Genomic DNA, 25,670 nt, shown 5'->3' on the forward strand with positions numbered 1-25,670 from the left:
ACCTAGCCTTCTCCAATGGTGACATCTTACATAACTGTCGTACAAGATCAAAACCATGTCCTGTATGTTTGAAGGCAGGTTTTCCTTTCACTTCTTTGCCTGTGTTTACTTTTCTCACACAAATTTAATTCTGCTGTGTTAAAAAGAGCAGATGCTAGTTTTCCCTCAGATGTCTGCCGTTGCATTTTCAGTATTTCAATTGGACCACCCCCCTGTTACTACTACATCTTTCTCGAGTCTTTCTGTATCTCACCTTTTCCCCCCAATTTAATTCTGCTGCTAGACTTTTTTTCTTTCCCCTGAGCTGTGTGCCACAGATGGTATTATTGTCATTTCACGAAACCCTAACTTCTACCACGGTCCTTAAGTTTTAAGGGGGCGTGCTTGTGCTTAATTGCTGTGTTTACAGTAGTTCGGCAGTGGCGTTTTGAGAACCGGCACGGTTCCACAACCCCTCAGAGAGATTCTAGGGGGACTGAGGCGTTCAACTCCTTTCTTGCCCTACCTTTCTCCATTGGTCATCCTTTTATTTTCCAGACATTGGGCTGTCTGTCGGACGAGAGGGTGCAGAGACTGTCGAAACCGCTGGCACCCCCTCCCCTGGCACCTCCCTCAGTGCTCCGCCTTTGTGCGGCGCTGAGGGCACAGTAGCCGTTGGGTTCTCGCGGCCAGTGAGGTGCGGGGGCGGGGCCTCGGCGGCTGCTTCGCGGGGTGCAGGGAAGTCACGCCCTCCCGGCCCCGGCCCGGCGCACGCGGCCCACGACGTCAGCCGCCCGCGCGAGCCGGGTCCCTGGGTGTGCGGGCGGTGCAGTGCGCATGCTCCGACTGGGTCGCCTCAGGCGACGGCGGCTGAGGGAGGGGTAGGGCCTCTTTTCTCGGGGGCGTCCGTGCTGTCTGGCTCTCCTTTTCCGCTGCCGTCCCCTTGGCCCCCGGGGGCCTATTACTCTCCTCCCTGGGACCGACGGTGGGCGGTAGCTCGTTGAGCGGTGGGTCCCTCTACCCCGCTCCCCTCCCTCAGCCCGGTCGCCCCGCCCCCGCGGGGCTGGGCGGCGAGGTCAGGGGCCGAGCGGAGCGGGGTGAGTATTCCCACAGACTGCCGGCCGATTCACCCCGGCTCTGTTTCCCGCACGGTTCTCACCCCACTCCTGGGATAGGGAGGAAGGGCGGGCGCGGGTGGGCGGGAAACAGCACAGCCCTAAACAAAAGGCCGGGGAAGCCCCGCTCCCGCCAGTCAAATGCAGGCCGGGTGGCGGTGGAGCCGCGGCGGGGGGGCGAGCCGCTAGGGCGGCTCCTGGGCCACTGTCGAGACCTCACCCTCGCCTTAGTTACCACGGTGTGTTTAAAGCCGGTACTGGGATAGATAGACTCGTAACCTTTAAACAAAGGGTGTGAAGTTACTGGCGGTTCCACTGCTCAGATCCCACTCAACTTGTAGAAGTTTCAGATTCATTATTAGGAGTTTTTCTTCCAAATAATCTATCTACTCATAGTATCTGAAATCATGAATGGGGGTGGGGGGGTGGGATAAAGGAATAGTTAACTGACTTATAGAAACAAAGTTTTATGATGGTAGAAATTATAAACATCGCCGAAAAGGCAAAAGGAGAGCCACGTGTCTTTTCACAGTCAAAACAGAGCCTTGTCTAACAGGCCCCACTGAGAATCAATTATCTAGGTGACTATACTTTTGCTTGACACAATACTGATTAGGGCCAAAGCGTTGCAATTTCTTTCTTTTTCTTTCTTTTCTTTCTTTCTGTCTGTGTCTCGTAGAGATGCAAATTTTTTCTGACTAGGAGGAAAAAAGTACTCCTGAGGGTTGTAGTTTTATTGCCTTATTTCCAAGATTTTAAAACATTTTTTACCATTCATCTTGCTCCTTCATTATGAGTTCAGTAAATCTTTGCCACAGGCTCACTTTGTATGAGTCATGTTTATAACTTTTCAAAAATTACAATTTGACAGGCCTCCACTCTTCAGTGTCAAAAGCTTAGTTTATACTTTTCAGAATTGGAAAACAGGCCCTGTGTACTCAGCTACATTATTAGGACCTGAAGTAGAATCCTTCCTTCTTGTTTCTGAAGGGTCAGATACGGACAAGAGGAGACTTTTACAAAAGGAAAACTGGTTAAAAAAATAAATATTGAGTATTGAGAAATTCAAATTAAAGTTTTGCAATTACAGGGTTTAAAAGTCGTTGATATTTTAATTGAGACTAGTGGAAGCAGTTTTCACTAGTTCTAAGCTGGATTCATTGGGTATAGAATGTTACAAGTTTATGCTTTTAAGTTTCTGAGAAAAATAAGCAACCCATTAGAAAAAACAAGTAGGATAAAGTTTATATCAGTAGTTTCCTTAAGACTGGAATTGATTTGATTATTAATATCTTGAAGCCTAGAGATGTATTTGGGACCCTAGAAGCAGTATTTGAAACATAAGCATGATCACGAACCATGACAACAACAGAGTACCCTAGAGATTGGTGATTAACATGTCTTCAGGGGCCAAGCAGGCTGGGTATAAAACAATTGGAAAGAATGGGATGGAGAATAAACCCAACCTAAAGGATCCAGATTAGGGAGAGGCTGCTGAAAACTGTGCAGAACCAGAAGTTCCTCTAACGTACCTGATACCTCAGGCCTTAAATCTTCATTTTATAGATTTACAGGACCCAGAGAAAGTATTTACAAATACGAGTTTAGCTTCGGACCCAGAGAAAGTATTTACAAATACGAGTTTAGCTTCGAGGTTAGGGTGGTTCCATATCACTGTCACGTGATAGCTTTTGGAGAAAAACTTTTTAATCATCGTGAGTTCAAGAACCTACAATAGTGTCCTATTGTCCACTATTTTAAATGGAATTAGAGTTTTAAGGCTGTCTAGAAATTGTTATCCTTCCCCACCCTAGGCATATTCCTGTATTCCTTAATCTATACTCTTTAGTCAGGGTTTTTAGTTGTCTGCTCTTCCTCATTGCAACCTGGTCCCAGTTTTACTACCCTCCCCCCATCTTCCTCATCATTATTTGTGTTGTATCTTTGCCTTTCAGTATAATTCAAGGATTATCTGAAATGTAATTCTCTTTTTTTTAAATTAATTTACTTATTGTTGTTGTTGTTTCTGGCAGTAGGGGAGGTAATTAGATTTTATTATTTATTTTTAGATGAGGTACTGGGAATTGAACCCAGGACCTTGTGCATGCTAAGCACACACTCTACCACTTGAGCTATACCCTCCTGCTGAAATATAACTCCTTTAGGACGCAGGCTCTGGTTCCAGACTGACTGCCTTAGGTCAGATTGCCACATTTAACAGCTGTTACCTTGAACAAATTTCTTAATTTCTCTATCCCAGTTTCCTTATCTGTGAAATGGAGAAAATCATAGTAACTACGTCATAGGGTTACTGTGAGGATTTAATAAGTTAATACATTTTTGGTACATAGTAAAAGCTCAATATATGCTATTATAACTATTATCTAATTCGTACTAATTCTTTAAACAGTGGTTGTACAATTTATCACTAATTCCTACTGTCTTTTATTCTCTAATGTTCTTTTCAGTTTGAGTCTTTTCTTACAAATTTGGTTACAAACTGTTGAGGGCCAAGACTATATTATACTCTTTAAAAAGTCTCTTAAAGTTCTCCCAGGATGATTCTGGGGGCTCAGTATAAGATATTTTTTCCCTATCTTATTTCTATTGTTTATATTTTAAAATTTATACCCTATTTTGTTCTAGAAGTATTTAAGGTAGCTTGTAAGCTATATATATGAACATGCAAAATAAAAATAAATCAGAATCATGAAAATATGAAGCTTGAATAGAAAGATAAGATTGAGGTGTGTTATACTCACATATACTATGAAAAGTTACATAGTTGGTAATGGTGGAATACAGACTAAGTTCTGAGATAATGGTCAAAGAAAGAAGGAAACATACCACTTTGCTCAGGAAAAACACAGCTTCCTTGGAAGTAAATATTTAATGAGTGAAATGCAAGATGTGATCACAGATTTCTGAGATGTGCATTCAACGATACACTGAGAAATTTTAGGGTTAAGTTCTCCAGACTTTGTTAAGCCCTAACCTACTTCTCAGTGTTTCTCAAAAGGGGGCTCAATTGCCGTTTTTATGGAATTGTTCCATACATTGTAGGATGCTTATTTTACCTGGTCCCTGAGCACTAAATAGCGATAGCAAACTACAACCCCTCCTTTTTGTGACATTATTGTCCTACTCGTTTCCAAACAGCCCCATTGGAAGTGGTTTCTCCTGTCGATAGGAACCATTGGACCTTATCTGCCTGTACTTTACCCAACCTGTGCTTCATCTATTACCTTTTTTTTTTTTAAAACATTCTTTTTAGGCTCTGTCTTGCAGGAGCTCTCCATCTTTTTGACATGCTTTTGCATCCACTTGGTAAACCCTTATTCATTTTTTTTTTTAAGTGGAAGTACTGGGGATTGAACCTAGGATCTCATGCATGCTAAGCCGGTGCTCTACCACTGAGCTATACCCACCCCACTGTAAGCCCGTATTCAAATTCTTGAAGAACTGAATTGAAGTCTTCCAGACTCCCTTTTTTTTTGGAGTCTTCACTGATTGTCCCAGAAAGAATTTGATACTTCTTCCTATAAGCACACATATGGCAAGTTCTAGGATATTGTAGGTGCTGACTGGATGAATGAAAAGCTTGTGGAAATAAGAAGGCACATTAATCTAGCCTTTAAAGAAGACTTTGCAAGAAGAAAAATTTAAAGAGAATGTCACTTCCATTACAAAAATGTCCGAACACTTTATTTTCTTTCCAAAAAAATAATGGCACTTGGTAGTATATTTTAAAAACATATTGCTTATCGTATATTCAGACTATTTAGACTGGCACAGAGTCTGGAGCTTCTGATACAGTGTTGATCTTTTCTATACTTTCTTATTCGTTGAATATCTTTGGCCAAGGTCATAAGCTTTTAGTTCCTGGTTCTGGCCTAGTTTAGCATATGTGCTGACTACAATTGGTTCTAGTCCTACTATTTAAAGGCAGCAAGAGAGTCTGAGCTGGTGGGTCACTTCAAATCATCACCAGTGGAGGAATAATTTCTCTTAAATGTACATGCAGAGAAGTCTTGCTTTATGTTTAAAGAATCTTATAAAAGTAATGATAGTGGTATCAGAAAGATTAGATGTCGTATAAATCTGTTGTTTGAATGGGAAAAGATCTAGCTAGCTGATGGATAGGCTTGAGAGTTGAAGAAAGGTGCTATAAAAAGGTAGAATTACTTAAAATAAATTCATTAAAAAATTTAATTTTTTTTTGTTCCTTACAACTTTTATTTAATGTTTACAGTGTGCCTAACTCTGTTACAGGTGCTAAGATATAAAATTGTAAGTTAGAAGTCCTCAGCCATTTAGATATGCTCTGTCGTCTTTGGGTGTTCCTTGCTGTGGAGGAGATGGCTGAGGTTACCCTAATTTTTACTCCTTTGTAGGTGAACTGGTTTTTCTGCCTACATTTTTGTTTTCTTTTTGTTCTTTCAATAAATATATTCCATAGGCTACCTCTAGGCATAAGTTTCTTTCCAGCAGTTTTTTTCAGAAACATAGTGAATTCACTCAATTTATAGGAGTACATCTTTTTAATCTTTCTTTTTCCCAGCTCAGGAACAATTTTTCAATTGTGTATTTGCTTATGATTTCAATTCAGAAATGCCAGTTATTTGTAGGTTGGATCTGTGTTATTTGTCCTTCCTATCAATCAATATTCATTGTTTTCATCTTGGTCTTTTTTCTTCTTTATTTGGACATCATCTCATGTGTGTAGGCTGAAATGTTAAGATTTTTTTTCAATTTCTGTACTTCTCTCTTTTGCCTTTTAAATAGAATTTGTCTACTATTGTGTTTGAATCCCCTTCCATTTTTTTCTTCCTGTTTCTTTTTTGATCTTAGCTGTTGTTTTCCCTCTCATCTCTTGCTTTCAGAAGCTGTGTTTTGTTTTTCTTTTACCTTTTTTAGTTGGCAGATAATAGATAATTTCTAAGTTTTTCTCCTGATTCCCAGTGTAAGCCCATTACAAGAGCAAGCTTTCTCTCTTTCTCTTTATAGCAGTGTTTCTCTTTCTCTTTATAGCAGTGTTCCTCTTTCTCGTGGTGCACAAGCTTCATCTTGGCCCCATGCTGTTGTTGATGTTTTTGGTTTTCTTACCTTGACAGAAGAGGGACTTGTGTAGGGATGGTGTTGCTCATTCTTGTCAGAGTGAGCAGACTACCTGCATCCCCCTCACTGCACTTAGATGCTGGAGGACTTTTCTCAGTGTTAGGTTGGAGAACAGGTTGATAGATACGACCTAATTTATGAAGGATACATCTTTCTGTACTCAGAAGTCTTCTTTTCCTATTGTTAATCTTTAGTCCTATGTCTCTAGTGAGAGGAGTATTTTTGTATAATTTGAAATAGTTCATAGTTATTTGAGTGTTTTGGGAGGAAGAAGTAGTGGTGAGACGGTATTCTTCTGAGGGCTCCTACTGTTCCTACAGCTACCTGTTGCTGACTTTAGGTCACTGCTTGCAGTGCTCCACTCAGCTTCACCTTCTGCTTCTGGCCTTGAACATTATTATATCATTAAGAGGGAATGGTCTTGGAAGAATTACCAATGTGTGTTGGAAGCCAGTAATGGAGGGAACACCACAGGCTCTTTTTTTTCTTAAGAAAACAGAATTGTGGAGCATGAGATGCCTTCTTACCCTCTTGCTAACTGGACCTTTTGCTGCAGAGGCCATAGCAAGCATTAGCTACCAATAAAGCTCCCCACAAATCCCTCATTTCCTGTTTAGGTAGTGTTGTATCTCATTTAAACTTTGATTGGGGAAGTTTTAATTTGCTTCAGCGGGAAGCGAGGAGGGAGTGCTGAGCTTGCTGATCAACTGCTATTAAGACTGAACCAACTGCGTCTCTTTTGCTACTTCCTGTGCTATTTATTGGATTACGAGGGCCATGACTGCCATGCTCCGCCCAGGCTGCCAAATGCCTTGAAATCTAGGCCCATTAATACCCCTATTAAAGTGATCTCTCTTTTTCTCGGTGTTCTATCATCATTCCTCCTCAAAAGTATCTCTGGTGCTAATTACAAATGGTTATTTTGGAGCCTTCAGAATCTGACAGTCTTTCTGGTCTGGGCCTCAAATTCCACATTTAAATTTGTAACCTGGGTGCTTCTTTGCTCTCTAAAATTTGAGGACCACTGCCCAGGGACGCTGCTAGGTATGTAATTAACTAACCTAAATGCATTCAAGCCAAATTCTCGAAAAGATAATACTTCCCTTCCCTAGCTCGTAATTGCATGTGTTCTTAGGAAAGAGTCTAAATCTGAAGTTACAATGCCGAATTGCTGCAGGGAGGGACAGGTACAGAGGAAATTGCCTACCTGTATTAGTTAAAAATGATCTGTAGTGTTTAAAGGTATGAATAGTATGTTCTGTGATAATCACATTTTTGTAAATGATCTTAAGTTCTGGGGAAACTTGTATTTCTTAAAGTGTTTTAGTTTTATTATGACTCTGATATAGACTGACTTACAGATTCATTGAAAGAAATGTCTCTGACCAAAAAAGAAAACAAACTCAACCCCCAAAATGGAATCAGTTGCCCACACATTGGATTAAAAATCCCATTAAAAATGTGGAGAGTGATAGTGAAAAAAAGTTGTTTTTGATTAAAAAAGATCATTTGAACAATGATCATACAATGTTAGAATTCACTGGGGCTGCTTTTCCAAGAAGGTATATTGAACAGCAGCAGAAAAAGTTGTTTCTTCACACTGTCTAGTTTAGGGCAGACCTATAGTTTAAAAAGACTGCTTTTACTTGGTGAGGAAAAAAAATTATTCTTCCTTTTCAATCTTTAGCCTCTGTTGAAGCACTTAAAATAATGTTTTGATTGTTTGAGCTTAAAAAAAATCAAGCAGCTGTTCGGCAAGAGTGATACTCAAGCAAAATAGATATATTAACAACTTATACTTTATGACACAAAAGAATTCTGCTCATTTCTAACTTTTCCTTATAATAAGAGATGAGCGGTTCATTGTTTAGAATGAGATGAGAATTGGAAATAGTCTTTTTACTGAGAGTTCACCTGTGTTCTGTTGTCATCTCTGGTCTGAAGATAGCTTAAGTCTGTTTACATGTCTCAGGTTTTTCATTTTCAAAATAGGGATTTTTCTTGCCATTATTGCTTAATAAGCTGCGGTTGTAGTTATTTCCATTTTTGACCATGACTTCAGCCATCTCATAATAGGAAGTTCAAAAATTCTAATTTCTGTCTCTACTAGACTATGAACTTAGTAAAGGACCAGAGAGTATTACAACTTGAAAAGTATGTATAAAAATGTTGATTGTGTTGTATTTTGTACTTTTAATGAGTTGAAATATTCTTACTTGAGCAGAGACAATAATTACTCAGTTATATTTCGTTATAGCATATTATGATGATTTGAATTGAGATGGATATCATTTTAATATAATATAGTTCCTAATTCTGTAATCAAGCCGTGTTTGTATTATTGTATGTAACATCCTTCAGCAAAGCCCAGTCCTTAGATAATTTAAAAAGTATTCAACCACCAAATATTAATTAGTGCTTTGATGTTCAGTCATCTTGCTAGTGGCACAGTGCTGTTAATTAGATAAACTATGGCTATTGAGTGAAATTTTATGTTTTGACTAACATTTTGAATAGTTCAGTAAACCTCAAGTAACTGGAGGGCTTAGGGAATGGAGTGTTTTTACTTAGTTCAGTTTTGTTATTAAGCAAGGGTTTGGTTGGAATTTATAAAATGTTCCAAAATATATTAGTATTCTTTATGAATTAAATTCAATTTTTCTTTGATTTAGTGTGTCTCAGTATATGTCATGGTCATCATTTAGTTGGAAAAATTATTTCTCTAACTGCTCCATTTTGGTCTTCCTATTCTCATTCTGTATCCTCTCCCTAAGTGATCAAAAGTGTTCTGTTATCTATCTAATGTTGATTTAGAATCAATATTTTCAGCTTAGATTTCTCTTTCCTCCTGAATTCCAGACGCATCTCAAAATACCTGCTAGATGTCTTCGCTTAGGTATTCCACAGGCATTTCAAACTCAAACTCATTAAGCCCATCTCACTCCCAGACCTGCTTTCCTTCCAGGGATCTGATTCAGTCAGTGCACCACCTACCACCTAAGGGAAAGAACTGGGACTCTTTCTTGAATCTTTTCTCTCAACTATCCCTTCCGTACCAAGATCAGCCAGTTGTTATAATGAGTATAACTGCACTATCAAAATGTCTTTTGAATCTGTCCCTCACTGCCTTTCTGCCAATCTTTGGATCTGTTCAGCATTATTTTGTCTTTCCTGAATTACTGTAAGAACTTTTTAACTGGTCTTCATCCAGTTGGGTTAGATCTGTAGTCTCCATTGGAAGCCAGAATGCAAATCTGATCACTTTCAAAACCCTTTTGAGCCCTCCAGCTACACAGCCTCTTGTCTTTATCAGTTGTAGTTCTCCCAGTACCCTTCCTCTACCTCTACATTTCAGTTTAACAAAAGTTCTTCAATTACTAGACCTTCTCTTAGCTTCAGGCTTTTGTACATACTGTTCCCTTTACCTCCTCCTTTTGCTAAGATAGCTTCTGTTCTTCCTTTTACAGACTTCTTAGATGTTACTTTCTCAACTTGTATCTGCAGTGAAGTACCTTATTAACCAGAACTCTGTGTGTAAACTGGAAATCTCATTTATATCCCTGAAACATTTGATTGTCTTTGTAGAAGCCCCTGCAGTTTATTGACTCTTCTGTACTTACATTCCTGTACTTGATGCTTTCTGTTCCCAAACCTGTTCTTCCACTGGTCCCCTATCTTCTTGGATTTTCCATTGTGACCTCAGGAGCACACATGCCATAGTAAACAAATTGACCTAAACCTTTAACCTGTTATTTCCTTTACTACAGTCTGTAGAATAAGGTGTTAAGAAGTGTTCCCAGGGAAAAGAAATTTGTGGTCAAAGAGTTGGGAAACCCTGAGTTAATAGCTTCCCCACTACAGTGTGCATTGTGAATCTCCAGGGTGGGTGTGGCGAGTGGATACAGTGTGGATCTATTTCCGTGCCTATCTTATATGATGTTAACACCTGTACAGGTTAGTGCTTCCACCAACTAGTTTTAAAGGAAACTTGGCTTAAAAACAAACAAACAAACAAACAACCTCTTTGGGTGGATGCTGTGTTTTTCTCCACCCTACAAGGCTCAGGGTATGGAGAGTGCTGGTTGCCCCACTTCTGCAGAGCCAATCTTAGGTTACTGCTCCTCCATCCTCATGTAAATATTCCTGCTTCTTTGAGGTTCATGAAATTTGGCTGTACCAGATATGGCAAGGTAGGCTTTTTTCTCATTTGCTGTCTCTATTTACTGGCTGTGGCTACCTTTAGTGCCATCTTGGAAAGGAATCCAAGACTGTGTTCTGGTTATCAGGAACACAGGTATTAGTTTATTAGTGATTACTCCTGAGGGACTCAGGATTATATACCACATATTACTTACCACCTCTGTACTCTTTTGTCTTCTGCTGTTTGCCCCTTGTCATTCTAAATCTCATAGTTGAACTTCCATATTCTTTAAAGAGCTCTCCACTCCCATCAGCTCTTAGGATAATCCTAAGTGACTTCAAGTGTCCATCTAGAAGACAGAAAACATTAAAAGCCTTACAGTTTTGTAAATTTCCTGAGCTCCAGTGACTTTCATCTCCAAGCTACTTGATGTACTTGCTTATATGGCCACAGCTGAGACCTCCTCAAGTCCTAAATCTCATAGTCCTCCCATTCTTCCATTTCTCTCCTTTCATTGCAGTTGTTCACCATTTTCATATCTAATATTCCTTGAAACTGTCATATTTTCCCAGCCCCTTCAGTTATCTCAACATTTTTTCATTTTCTACTTAACCTGGATCTAGGAGCTATTCTCACTAGTGTATTCTGTTCCCTCTTCCACCCTTATTCTTCCACTGACTCAACCCAGCAAAACTTCAGCTTATGGTCAATATGGTCCTCTCTTGCTGGTTCCCACATTTGGGGAGCTGAGCACCGCTGAAGGCAATGCTAACACCTCACAGAGTGTTACACTACAACACTACAAATTCAGGCTCTCCAACCTGTGCTGGGCTGGGCCTTCACTTGTATCTGTTCATTTTTCAATGCTTCCTCTCATCTCCCTCACCAGCAATGCCTAGTCTATACTAGCTTTCTGAAACACTCTCCTTTCATCACTATCCTCTCACTATCTGCAGCCCATCTTGCCTATACCTGCATCAGAAAATCTTGTGATCATCAGATTTTGTCTTCCTTAATTTACGGTCCCATTTGAAAAACCTGTCTAAATTTTATATTCATCCTCGAAGGCCTTTACGCAGATTGCAAGGGGCAAGGTGTTTATTGTGTTCAAATCCATCTTCCTGTGCTGATGCCACATCTCCTCCCAACCCCTTTAAGATATTGCTTCATCAGTCACTTTTCTCTGTGGTATTTTCAACTTTTCCCTCTCTCCAACCCCTTTTTCTCAGCTTAAACATACATTCAGATAGCTCCCTTTCTTAGGAAGAACAGTATCCTCCTTAAGCCTGTGTGCTGCTTCTGTTACCAATTTTTATCTGTTTTTCAATCAAATTTAAAAAAAAGTGGGCTATAAAGTTTTTACTTATTTCCTCACTTGTGGTTTTCTCCTCAATCCACTACAACCTAGCTTCTCTCTTCATTGTCACTGACACTGCTTGCTAAGGGGTCAATGACTGCTTCATTTTCAAGCTCCATGAATGTTTTCAGTCCTTTTCTTAATGTGCTTCTCTTTTGACATTGTTGGTTCTTTGTTAGTTATTTTCTACTCCCTTAAAACCTTCATCCTTGGGCTCAGCGGCACTGCTGTTGCTAGGATCTCCTAATGCCTGACTCCTTATTCTTTTGCTCTTTTGTTCCTTCCTCTTCCTCTGTAGGTTCTTTAAATGCTGCTCCTCTGAATGTTTCTTTTTCAGCCCACTGCTCTTCTCACTATGCTCAGAGGTTTGTAACTTTTTGGTTAAGACCCCTCAAACAATCTGTTGAAAATGACAGAATCTACCTTCCCAACATATAGATAGGGATGTACATTCAAAATTTAGTGTAAACTTTCATGGTCCATCAGAAACCATATTAAGAATCTGTCATATGCATTCTAGCTGAGTGATATTCATCCTCATGGCTTCATTTGTCTCTTTTGAACAGATGGCTTCCATATCTCCTAAGTTGATCTTGGCTTCTCTTCATAACTTAAGATGTGTATTCCTTTTGCTCCCTTTCATTGCTTGGGTTCAGGTCCTCATGACCTCTCATCCAGACCACTGCAACAGTTTCTAACTCTTCTCCCTGCCCTCAGGCTGTGCCCTTCAGATCCATCCTCCACAGAATCAACAATAATTTACTATTCTGACCTTTTCAGCTCCAAGGTCTGATTCTCAGTTTCTTATGGAAATGGTCCAAACTCTGGCATGGCATACAAGTCTCCTTTCAGGAAGTTAATTACTATTCTATCTTATATCTTTAGAGGCCCTTCCCATTATTTATGCTCCACTAGTGAGTGCAGACAGGTTTATCTTGCATGGGATTTGACTGTCTACATTCTGTGCATCATGTTGGTGACATCAAACTAACAATTCTCTACCCCCTTACTTACCTTTGTTCACACCATCCTCCCTACTTGGACCACTGTTTAGCCCCAGTGCTTCACTAATGGACAGTTTGCCTTGCAACAACTCCTACTTTCCTTAAAGATTTATCTCCACCCCTACCCCAGACACTTTCCCCTACCATCTGCTCTTCATAAGGGACTCTTCTTGTGCCTACTATAATCTGTGCAGAGCTCCATTGTTTGTACTTTAACTAGAAGTTCTCTTTCCCAGTGCTATCAGAATCGAGAGTTGAGCCATTAACTGAAAATTTTGATTAAGGCCAGTGTTAAAAAAATAATACCTGCATATTTGAAACATTTTATTTCTACTTAAAAGATACAAACATATTCATTTGCCAATTTTCTCATGTATGGCCAAGGGATTTTCTTTGAGTGTGGGTACTTGATTGGAATTCATTGTTCATTCTTAATTACACTGAACCTGGAATGCATCCTCTAAATTTCTAGTTTTGGTTCAAAAGAAAACTCAAGGCACTTGTGCAGCTGTCTGAGTGTGGAATCCTAGATCTGTATGATTTTTTTCCCTCAGTCAGTCTTTTCAGTTGCATTGTCTATAAGTAATTCAGTAGTATGTTTTCCTTATGAAGACTTACCTTTATAGTCTTTCCAACTTTTTATAAAGTTCACACCATAGAAATAACAGTTTTCTTTCTTTTTACTTACATTTTGTTGGTTTGGTTTGTGTTGCATTTAGTTATAAGTATATATTTATAATACATGAATGTGGTTTGTGAACATACACTCAGCCAGCCGATGGGAGCAGAGGTGTTTCATAATCAGAATGCTGTAGACATTACTTTTTACAGAGAGAATGGACACTGTGTCGATTAATCTGGCAAGTTGAATGGAGGTTGATTAAGAGAGTTTCTATTGTAATTATTATTATTGCTTATTTCCTTTCATTGCAAGATGAGTACTTACAGTTCTTTCCTGGCAAGGACTATATCTTTTTTCATTTCTTCTATAGCTAACCTTTACCTACGTACAGTGCCTACTAGTAGATATTTAGTATGTAATTGTTGGATGAATGAACAAATTCTTATATAGGTCATACTAAATTTGAATAATCAGAAGGAACACTGGACTGAGAATCAGCTTGCATGGACAGATCATTGGTCCTGGAGCCAAACTGGGGTTTGAATTTTCCTCACTTTCATTCTTCAGCAGATTATTTTCTCTTTTTCATTTGAGGAATGAGAAAAACAACAACCTTTGAGTTTTGTGAGGATTAAATGGGAAGGGGAAGTGTGTAGCATTAAGTACTTGACATAGTAAAACAGTTAACAAGTGCTAAGTGTTCTGATGATGCTTATCACTAATGAGGAGAATGTGGGAATTCACTTGGACCAACTTTTCTCATCAATACATAATCTATGAGTTTCCTTCCAGCTGCTCTAAAATTCTCTTTTTATAAACAATGTTTTATGTTTTGGACAGATTTATATAACAGGTATATGAGTAATCTTTGATTTGTCACATTTGTAAACTCAATAAATTAGGTACTTAATTAGGTGATCATAACCTTACACCTTGCAAAACAAATACTTTCAGGCTTTAGAACATCATTTGTTAGTGAGTTGAATTCTAATAAAATGTGAAGAACAGCCCAATTCTACTAGTCACTGTCATGCTATCTATGTGAGAGCTAAGGTAGGAGATAGAGAAGGAAGTTCTGAGGAGGTTGTTTGGAAGTATTAGCTTAGGAGAAGTAGTATAATACTAATTAATAATTATTGAAACTGAATTTATGGACAAACTAAACTTTTTGAACCATAGGTATGTATTTGTTACAAATCTAAGTTTGGAGTTGATACATTTTCTTCCTGATTAAAAAATGGGGATAGGGTGAGAAAGATAGAAACAAAACACTTTTTTGGGGAATGGCTCTGAGGTTATTTTCCAGTCTACATCCCAAATTTTGGTTTGTTTAAAGAAATAAGTGAATTAGCAGAATGCCTTTCAGTATTCATTCCACAGCTGATGCTAATACTTAGTTTTTATATTTCATTTATCATTTAGTATGGAAGAAGATGAATTCTTTGGAGAAAAAACATTCCAGCATGATTGTGCAGAATTCATTAAACATTCACAGCAGATAGGAGATGGTTGGGAATGGAGAACTTCAAAGGTAAGAATTTTATTTCCTACTTTAATGGAGGGCTTTTTTTTTCCCATGTAAAACCTCAGTAATTGAAAGTAATATATGAAAGCTAGTTTGATTTAGTAAAAAGCTTAAATTGAAGAATGTTTTAAAACAGATGTCCATTTTATTACTTCAACTTATATATACCCATTATAATTAGGCTAATGAAGTATTATCTAGAAAAGTCCTTAGGTGACCTGCTTTAATTTAATAGATAAGAGTGCTTAGCATATTAATTATTTGAATGTAAACAGATGCTTCTATGGTGCTTCGAGCCATTTGTTTACACTATTAATCTTCTTAGGAAACTACTATTGTTCAGATAGTGGAAAGATAATCCTGAAACCAAACCATAGTCAATCAATCACAAATTCTGAAATATTGAGGACTGTATTAATTGGGGACTTCTTAATAATATAAACACATTCCAAAACATTCTTTCTTTTGGTTATATTCAATAATTAAATTATTATTCAGTAATAATAATGTAAAAGGTCTTTCTACTCATTTATTTCCACACATACATTTAGTGAGGTTCTCTGCCAAAAGCTCTTTAAGAGTCACTTGAAGTCCCTTTCTTAGAGAATAAGTAAGTTTTCTGTGCTTAGCATCTTATCTGATTCCTGAAATAATGGTGAGTCCTGAATCTATGCTGATTAGCTCTGTTTCCTATATGAGGTCTGAGAAATGTGAATAGTTTTGAGCTGATTCCTATGACTGGCCAGGGAACTAGAGGCCAGGGAACTAGAGGCCAGGGAAATGCAGGTCTTGATCAGGTCTAGATTGTCACTGGGGAGAGAAGCCATGATTTCCTCTTGAGTCACCTGCCAGCTAAGCTTTGACAAGGGGACTCATATGACGGTTCAAAGGTGTAGAGTCAATTTCTAGTGGTGGATTCTTCTCCATTCTAAGTTAGTGATGAGAGAGTCATAAACCCTTGAAGTGTCTTTTGCTCCAGGATAACATGGCCTTACTAGTGCCTTTTATTAATTTTGTTCCTGAGTATTTTATGTTTGTTTGCTATTATGTTTGAATTTTTATTCATTTTATTTCTTCTATGATTATTATTGACATATAAAAGAACTGCTAATTTTTGACTTAATTTAGTGACCATTCAATCATCTTACTGGATTCTCCTTTTAGTTTTCATAGTTTTTCAGTGATTTCTCTTGTGTCTCCTAGGTAGAGTGAGATTATCTGCAAATGAGGAGGTTTTTGTTGGTTTCTTGGTAATATTTCTCTGTATTATTTAACGGATTGAGTAGGAAAATCTTAATAGTAATAACAGCTCTCTTTGTTCTTTCTGGCTTTAATGTCAATGCTTCTAATATATAATGATTAAAATGCTGCTTGTTTATTCATTGGATATGTATAGGTTTCTGACTCCTTTTGTCCTGTAATAATTTGTGTGATTATTCCATGGGAACTTTCCCTTTTCCCCAGGTTAAAGGGAAAAAAAAAGAATTTTTCTTTTATCTTAAGCTGGAGGCAGGATAATAGAGATTCCTGTTAATATTTCAGTGACCTAGTAGAATGGGGGTGGGGAAGATTAGGGATGGAGTGGGAAGTGTGTGCTTGTGCGTTTGTGTGTGTGTGTGTGTGTGTGTGTGTGTGTGTGTTGGAGGGCCCTGGGGAAGATTTCCAGGAGGGAAATTATATCTGGCAGAAATTTCTTCAGTGAATTTGTTGAAACTAGTGCCCTAAGAACCAGTTTCCAGGATTTGTTTTTATTCTTGGCCCGGCTTCTACTTCTGGGATGGGTATGGCTTAAGTCTAGTTTCTTGTTTGCTGCCACTTCCTGCTGAGTTAGTAAAGTTCCCTACCCTTTGGAGTGAGAATTGCACCTCTAATTAAGGACTTTTCTCTTTAATGTAAGGGTGAGCCTGTAGATAGTATCAACATAAAACAAAACATTCTTCAGAGAAATCTCTATAGCCTCAGGGCAAGTACTACAAACTCAAAACTCTGTGTAGACCTGGTATGGCAGTGTAAATGAGTCAAACTGCCAGGAGCAAAATGATATGGACACTGAGTCTTGGGGCCTGTGGCTGACCAGAGTGCTTGGCCTGAGACCAGGTTGGAAACATGGGCCCAGGGTTACAGATCTTACAAGAAAAGTAAAAAAGATTTGAGGGGAGAAATCTCTGAATTTTTAAATGTTGGCAACTAATTTAAAAAGATGTTTTTCAAACATAGTGAGGACCAAACCCAACATGCCAGTGATGCATAATATGTGGGTTTTGTGTGGCCAGTGGATGACTTCTGGGATTGGTTGTCTACATGGTGTGACTGTGGTTTCTCACCCAGTCCTGCCTCGGTGCATGCTGTTGATCTGAATTAGGAAAAGGGGCTCCAGGCAAGGAAATCCCTCTCTTCTGTATTTTGAAATGTTAGTATTCTTGCTACTTAATTTCTGTAGTCTTGTACCATATTTACGAAGGAAATTGTGAATCAGTCACTGGGTTGTTTCCTTTAAACCTTCCATCTGTATTACATCTCAGTCTTTTTGTGGGACTGTTTGGAGACAATACTTAGACTGTTGTTTTACTTTTTAGGCTCTAGAAATTTATTTTTATAGTAAGAATAGTTTTATTGATAGATAATTGACAAATAATAAACTGTACATATTTAAAATGTATAATTGAGTAAGTTTTGACATTATTTATGGACCTTGAACCTTCACTGCAATCATGAGAGTGAACATGTCCATCATCCCCAAAAGTTCCTTGTATAACTTTGTAATGTCTCCCTCTGCCTTTTCCTGTGCCTTATTTTTAAAAAGGACCTCATGTAGCCTTATATATAGAGACTTTTTAAAGAGTACATATATTGTCACTCATAGCTTCAGCCTAGTCTTTAATCACTTAGACACCACCCATTTTATTTTTTAATTCTTAGAGAATTGTGACAGTATTTAGAGGATTGGTATAATTCAGCTTTTTAAGTAAGGCAAAATACCATTTTTTTCTGTGAAGTTGATGAGGTAAGCAGTGTGAATTAATGAAACATGTAAATAATTTAAAATTTTTTAAAGAAAGAAGCTTCTTAAAGTAGTTAAAATAATCCTAATTTTTTATCTGAAAGTATGCATATCAGGGAGAATATTTCTAAATCAATATTTTTCAACAGGGCTTGATACAGTTGGCATCTGGGCAGGACAGTTCTTGTTCTCCTACCCCACTATCATCAAGCCCCTCAGAAAGGTGGTACATTCTTGTTGAGAGCCATTGTTTAACACGATGATCTGATATTAAAGATAATGGTTAAGAGCATGGACTTCAAAGTTAGATAGACCTGAGTACAAATCCTCGCTCTACCATTTGCTAGCTGGATTTTGACAAATGACTTAATGTCTCTAAATTTTATTTTCTGTATCTATAAAATAGGAATAACAATAATACCCACCTAACATGGTTGTTGTATAGGTTAAATGAGGTTTGCATTAAAAAAGTTTAGCACAGTTTCTTGCACGTGGATACATATAATTTTTAGTTAGTTGTCTGAAATTTTCACTGTCTTTTTGTTACAGAAATAATGCTATAAGTGAAATTGTAGTTAGATTTTCAGAAAACTCTATGAAAATCTAGTAGCACTAAATATACCATACTGGTCTGTAGTGTATTATTCTGAATTGTCTACAGTAAGAAAGGGGAGCAGAAGATGGTAAATAACAATGAATGCAGTTGTTTGAAACACATTATAGGATTACCTTGTTTTACTGAACTTTTTAGATATTGCGTTTTTAACAGATTGAAGGTTTGTGTTAACCTTGTATTGAACAAATCTATCAGTGCCATTTTTCCAACAGCATTTGCTCACTTTGTGTCTCTGTGTCTCATTTTGGTAATTCTAGCAGTATTTTAAACTTTTTCATTATTGTTATATTTGTTATGGTGGTCTGTGATCAGTGATCTTTGACATTAGTATTGTAATTGTTTTGGGGTACCACGGACCTCTCCCATTAAGACAGCTAACTTAATAAATGTATGTGTTCTGACAGCTCCACCAACTGGCTGTTCTCACATCTTTGTCCCTCTCCTTAGGCCTCTCTATTTCCTGAGACACAACAGTATTGAAGTTAGGCCAATTAATAACCCTACAGTGGCCTCTAAGTGTTCAAGTGAAAGGAAGAGTTACATGTTCCTCACATTAAATCAGAAGCTGGAAATGATTAAGCTTAGTGACAAAGGCATGTCAAAAACTGAGAGAGGTCAAAAGCTAGGTCTCTTGTGCCAAACAGTCAGATTGTGGATGCAAAGGAAAAGTTCTTGAAGGAAATTAAGTGTGCTACTCTAGTGAGTACATGAACAATAAGAAAGTGAAACATCTTTATCATAGATAAGGAGAAAGGTTTAGAGGTCTGGATGAAAAATCAAACCAGTCAGAACTTCCCTAATCCAAAGCAAGGCCCTAACTCTTCAATTCACTGAAGGCTGACAAAGGTGAGGAAGTTGCAGAAGAAAAGTTTGAAGTTGGCAGAGGTTGGTTCATGAGATTGAAGGAAAGCTGCTGTCTCCATAACATAAAGTGCAAGGTGAAGCAGCAAGTGCTGATGTAGAAGCTGCAGCAAGTTGTCCAGAAGATCTAGCTGAAATCATTAATGAAGGCGGCTATACTACACAACAAGTTTTCAGTGTAGATAAAACAGCCTTCTTTTGGAAGAAGATGCCATCTAGGACTTCCATAGCTGAAGAGGAGAAGTCAACTCCTGACTTCAAAACTTCAAAGGACAGGCTAACTCTCTTGTGAGGGGCTAATGTAGCTGCTGACTTTAAGTTGAAGCCAATGCTCACTTATCATTCTGAAAATCTTAGGGTCCTTTAGAATGATGCTGAATCTACTCTGCCTGTGTTCTATAAATGGAGCAACAAAGCACATCTATTTTTAACATGGTTTACTGACTATATTAAGCCCATTGTTGAAACCTACTTTTTAGGGGAAAAAATTCCTGTCAAAATATTACTGCTCATTAATATTTTGGTCACCCTGGATGGTCACCCAGGATGGAGATGTACAATGATATTAATATTGTTTTCATGCTTACTAACACAATATCCATCCTGCAGCCCATGGATCAAAGAGTAATTTCAACTTTCAAGTCTTATTCTTTAAGAAATACATTTCAGAAGGCTAAAGCTGCCAAAGATAGTGATTCCTCTGACTGGATATTGGCAAAGTCAATTGAAAGCCTTCTGAAAAGGATTCATAATTCTAGATGCCATTAAGAACATTTGTAATTCATGGGAAGAAATCAAAATATCAACATTAACAGGAGTCTGGAAAAAGTTGATTCTAATCCTCATGCCTCAATTTGCCTTCTAAAATTTTTTCTTTTGTTTTTGTGTTTTTGTCATTAGATATGTGTCCATTAGTTCTGTGATTTCACCTTTCACAGGTTACTGATAAAATAATTTCCCATAGGTTTTCAACTTTCTGCTCTTACTTTAGTATAGCAGAAACAGGAAGAGAAAACATTCAGATACTGAAAACAAAATATTCTACTAATCTTGAGATTAGATTTTATACATTTAGTACTAGATTATTTTATATGTTATTCTTAAAGAAGAATTAAAAGACCTCTCCTCCCTTTCCCAGCCCCCATTAATCCCTGTCTCTTCAGTTAAACCTACTTGATTGTATTTTGAAATTTCATAGCAACATACTAGAAATATTTTGATTACTTTACATAAGCTTAGGAACTGCTTATTGAAAGGGCTTATTTCCTAATTTATATAGAGTAAAATTATTAAATTTTATTTTATTCTTAGAAATTAAAACAATTAAAATTTTTTTTGATTCCTGATTTTTAAATTCCTTTTTAATTCCTTCCTTTCAGTAGTCTTTCTCTCTGATTAATTCACATTGATTTTCTTAAAACCCTTCTCCATTATCCTAATTACATCAAATTCATATTTTTAAGATAGATTTAAAATATTTCCATATTTTCTTCATTCTATCTTTTAATACTGCCTTGTTAGAAAACCCACCCTACAGTTCCCATGAATCCTACTGCCCTGCTGAATTTCACACCTTGTTTTTTTGCACAGCTATCTTTATTATGATTATGTCTTATTATGAAAAATTTTAAGCATACAAGAATAAATAGAATAGTATAATGAATTCCCATGTACCTATTACCTTGCTCCCGCAATTAACAACTCACAGCCAGGAATATACTGTTTTAAAGCATATATGGCATATATGAAGTAACATAATATAGCTTAATTTAATTAAGTTGGCTTTCTTTTTTTCCCCTTATGTCTTAAAATTATGAGTTCTTCAAGTGCACCATATATTTATTTATCATTTATATTAAAATTAATGAATGAACTCAGGAAGACTCTAGAAACATCAAGTAGTATTTCTACATATTTTTATTTATTTTAAAAATTATAATAAAATACATATCATAACAAAATTTACCATCTTAACCAATTTTAAGTGTGTAGTTCAGTAGACTTAAGTAGATTCACATTATTGTTCAGCGAAAGAACTCTTTTCATCTTGCAAAATTGAAGCTCTATAGCCATTAAACGCTAACTTCTCTTTCTCCCCTCCCCAGCCCCTGGCAACCACTTTACTTTCTGTCTGTATGAATTTGACCACTCTAAGGACCTCATATGAGTGAAATCATACAGTATTTATCCTTTTGTGACTGCCTTATTTCACTTACTATGATGTCTTACAACTTCACCCATTATTTCTACAAATTTTGAGTCAGGATTTTTTGAAGTAGGGAACTAAACAGAGAATTGGGGGTGAATTTCTGTTAGATGATGACATCTTGAACTACATAGCCTCATTCTGTTAAGAGATTTCACTTCTTTGATTTCTAAAGTACAACATTATTAAAGAAGATTAAAAATGCTTTTCAAGTATGTCTGATAATTTGCTGATATAAACCCAATTGGATATTTCTATCAGAAACATAGTCAAATTAGAGAATAAATAATGGAATTAATATCTTACATACAGTTACTTTACTTTGCCTATCCATTCATTTTTGTGAAATTTGTACATTTAATATTTGGAAGTAAGAATTTTTATTTGAAAGGTGAAATATTAAATATCCACTTAAATTTTTTAATCTCTATATGAACAATATGTTTAGATATATTCTTTGCTAAAATTTACTGACAGTTTTAAGGTTTACTGAAAGGATAGATATTTCCCATAGGTTTCTTAAGTATAATATTGCTTTATGTGAGTAACAAATATATTTGTTGGTTTGAAATACTTAATTTTTGCCTAATTTTTATTCTTCTTCCTCCAACTTACTAAAATTTTTTTTTAATATATCCTTGTATTAATCCTTTTTAGGATGGTTGTGAGCCTCTTACTGCTATTAGTTTTAGTGTAATATTGTATTTGTTTCATTCATCTATTGTGAGTTAATGAAATATCATTTCTGGCCCCAAACGTCACTAGATAAAAATTATATATATTGCATTCACATGGTCTCTTAATTAGACTAGAGTTTTTTTTAGTTTATCTTTGGAGATTAGGAGAAAAATGCATTTGGAGCAGCATGCTGTGTTTTTGTAATAAACATTGAATCATAGTCAGTTACCTAGATTTTTCATTCATAATTTTTTTGTGTGTTATGATACGATCTGTCATTTAAGCATATGCAAATCTTAAGCAATCATTTCAAGAACAGGTTGTATCGCTTGTGAATTAAATATTTTTGAATATCATTTTTAAAGATTATCAAGAGTATCAGAGAAAGGAAAGCTGTAATACTTTACAAATTTATCAATTGAGTTTAAATAATGATAGTAGTTGTGCACTTTTACCAACTAAAAGCACATTTTTGCCTAATGGGGTGATGTTTGGGTTCATCAGGCAGGCTGGCAGGCTGTATTTCAAAAAACTTTGTAGGGAGTTAACACTGTTAAGTTTATGAAGCACAGAATTTGACCCTCAGATTCAGATAGAATGGAATGGAGCTGTCTCTCAAAGAGGGATCCACATCATGCAGTGTCAAAGAATATGTATATATATTCTTCAACAGTGATGTCCTGAAATAAATATATCAAAATCTAATTTATCAATTTATAATGAATAAAATTGTTAAATGAACTGGAATGCTCCTGTCATCATGATATTCATTTTTGTTTTTGTAGGTAGACAAATAACACTCATGTGAACATAGAATGAGTATAAATTCTCATGTGCAATCGTATGAATGAAATATTTCATAGCATAATATAAGAGTGGCATCATACATCTTGCTCTGCAGTAGGGGTAGTCTTATCTTTGAGGCCAAGTTGTTTAAAGTTTGTAGAGTAAGAATCTCTTTCTCGAATAGCGTAATGGGCAATGCCAATATTTCCTCCACTGATCTTTTTTTTTTTCATTTTGAATAACTGACCAGTCTCTTTTGGTTGCTGTCAGATTATAGTGAAATCTTGCAGACTGGAGAGCTATTCTTTCTCTTAAGGGTGATTTGCCTATCTGCTCTGATCTATTATGAGTTAATTTTATGCTTGAACTTGAAAAATGCTTATTTCCAAAGCCTTGGATAAGGCCTCCAATTATAGACAACATTACCATGATCTTGAATGTTTGTAGAAATAGAAAAAAGTCATCAAAAATACAGCTATGTTGTTTTGGTGAATTTCCTTCATATGTAGGCTTTCATTTTTAGGTACACTTAAATAAGTGTTGCTGTATTTCCCATTTGGGATTTCAATGGTGGTTCTTTTAAATTTATAATATTGGAGTGACATTTCATATCTACAACATTGTCTTCCCTTTTAGGATTACAATAGGTGTTCACTTTAAAGATTGATTCTGCTGGGTATATTTGTAACTGGTTACCTAAATGAACTATCTTACTGCTTCTTGTGCTTTTAAAAATAATTCTTGGTGCTTTCCATGTCATCTGACATAGCGAAAATATGGTTTCTTTTCCAATATTTATGGCTTCATTTTGGTCATATTGTATTAGTGACAATTCCCAGAACAAATTGGTCACTATAGCAGCAATTGCATGTATTCTTGCTTTACAGAATTCTTTTTAGCTCATGACACTTTGTAAGTACATAGGGCAGTCTTATTTTCTTCATTTTGTATCAAGATAGCTTAAATAAATGAATAAACTTAGGCACCAAGACAACAATTGACTTGCCCCAAGTTTGAGCTACAACTGGAGCAAGAACCCAGGTCTTTGGACCACTAGAGTCTTGTATTTCCATATATTTCTTATCTTTTTCTAAATAATAGCCTTTATACAAAGTTTGATCACGTAAGTGATCTCACAGATTAGAGTTCTGTAACCTTGAGCTCAATATGATCAAAATTGAGCTCATCATCTTTCAGTCAGTTGAATTCTTTGTTGTAGTAGATGGTCCTACCATCCTTCTGGCTCAGGCCATGAACCTGAAGGCTTTTACATTCCTCTGTATTCTCAATATGTAGACCTGATGGATCATTATATCAGTTTATTCCACCTTTAAAAATCTGTCTAATTGGCTTTCTCTGCCTCCTCTGCCCTCCTTTCCCATTGCCACTGACTTGGCCCAGGCTGTTGTTTCTGCTCTCTGTCTCTGATCTTGCTCTCTGCCAACCTGCCTTCTACACTGCCAAAGTGATCTTATAAAACACAATTCCAATCCATTACTCCCTGGTTAAAATCCTTTAGTAATTCTCCATTATTTCAGGATACAATCAGTCTCCTTAGCTAAGCATATACAGTTCATGCCTATAAAAGATGTACTCTTTTTAGTCTGGCTTCATTTGCTCAACATTTATTTATGCATAACTTTGTGGTCAGAGGTTATGCTGGAACACCTGAGCATGTTGGATATAGTAATACTTCCCCCCTTCTTGAGGATCTGTATGTGGGTTCGGGAGCACATTCAAAGTTCAGGCAGGTTTCTAGTCTGCCTTGCCTTCTAGTTTCTCCCATGTCCTCTGTTCGTGTGAGCAGCTCCACCATCAGCCCAGGATGTGAGAACAGTATGGTTTTCTCGAGGCACGTGGGTGGGAGGCAGCCAGGGTTGTTTGTAGACTTCAAGCTGCTCTGTGATCTCTCATTTCCAGAATCTACTTATTACCTTTACGGTTTTGTTGTCAGGAGGTTGCTTGTCCCAGCTGGGATGGCTACCTCAGACTTGCTCCTGAGATTGCTACTTTTGCTGGCGATGCTGCTGGACTGCATATTTTCATCTTTGGCGCCAAGTTAGTTGGGCCTCTCTGGTGTTGAAGCTGTCCAAGCCTGTGGTCCAGGGGAACCCTCACCCTGACCACCTGACCACAGGGGAGGGATGGCAGTAGCCCCAGGCAGGAGTGCCACAGAGTCCCACTGTTCTTACCTTAATTTCGACAGTGTTTCATGAATAAGTGCTTCTTACTATGTTATTTGACTTTGATTGATTGCCAGATTCCTGAAATGGTTGTTTTTAACAATTCTGAACAGTTTCAAAGTTGTTTTTTGGAGAAGATTTGAAGTCCTGCCTCCTGAGGCCACAGGGTGGTTTTAATTTGCATTCCTAAAAACTATTACATTTGAGCACTTTTTCATACATTTATTAGTTTTTTTGTACCTTCCTTTGTGATTTGTTTGGTTGAGTCTTTTGCCCATAATCACTACATGTTTTTTTGAGATTAAATTTAAGTATTATCTCCTTCAGTTAAGGCAACCCTGACCCATAAGTTTGGCTTAGCCCCTTCTCTGTATTTCCACACAATTGATGCACAATTTTGTATGGTGATTATCTGTATACTTGCTTCAATGCCCATAGTCATCTGAAAGCTCCTTGACTGCAGGAATTTTGTTTCTAT

At 37.1% G+C, this 25,670-nt stretch overlaps 1 protein-coding gene across 3 annotated transcripts in view; it reads left to right on the forward strand.

Moving 5' to 3' along the window:
* Positions 1 to 533: 533 nt before the first annotated feature.
* ATG10 (autophagy related 10) overlaps positions 534 to 25,670 on the forward strand; it is a 213,536-nt gene continuing 188,399 nt past the window's right edge. The window contains exons 1-2 of one of the 3 annotated variants that reach the window (XM_032475438.1): positions 534 to 860; positions 14,759 to 14,867. In XM_032475438.1, coding sequence (XP_032331329.1) covers positions 817 to 860; positions 14,759 to 14,867 — 153 coding nt within the window. In that variant the 5' untranslated portion in view covers positions 534 to 816. The other 2 variants (XM_032475417.1, XM_032475427.1) reach the window with 2 other exon arrangements.

Source organism: Camelus ferus, chromosome 3, assembly GCF_009834535.1.
Source record: "Camelus ferus isolate YT-003-E chromosome 3, BCGSAC_Cfer_1.0, whole genome shotgun sequence".
In the NCBI taxonomy this organism is placed as follows: Eukaryota; Metazoa; Chordata; class Mammalia; order Artiodactyla; family Camelidae; genus Camelus; species Camelus ferus.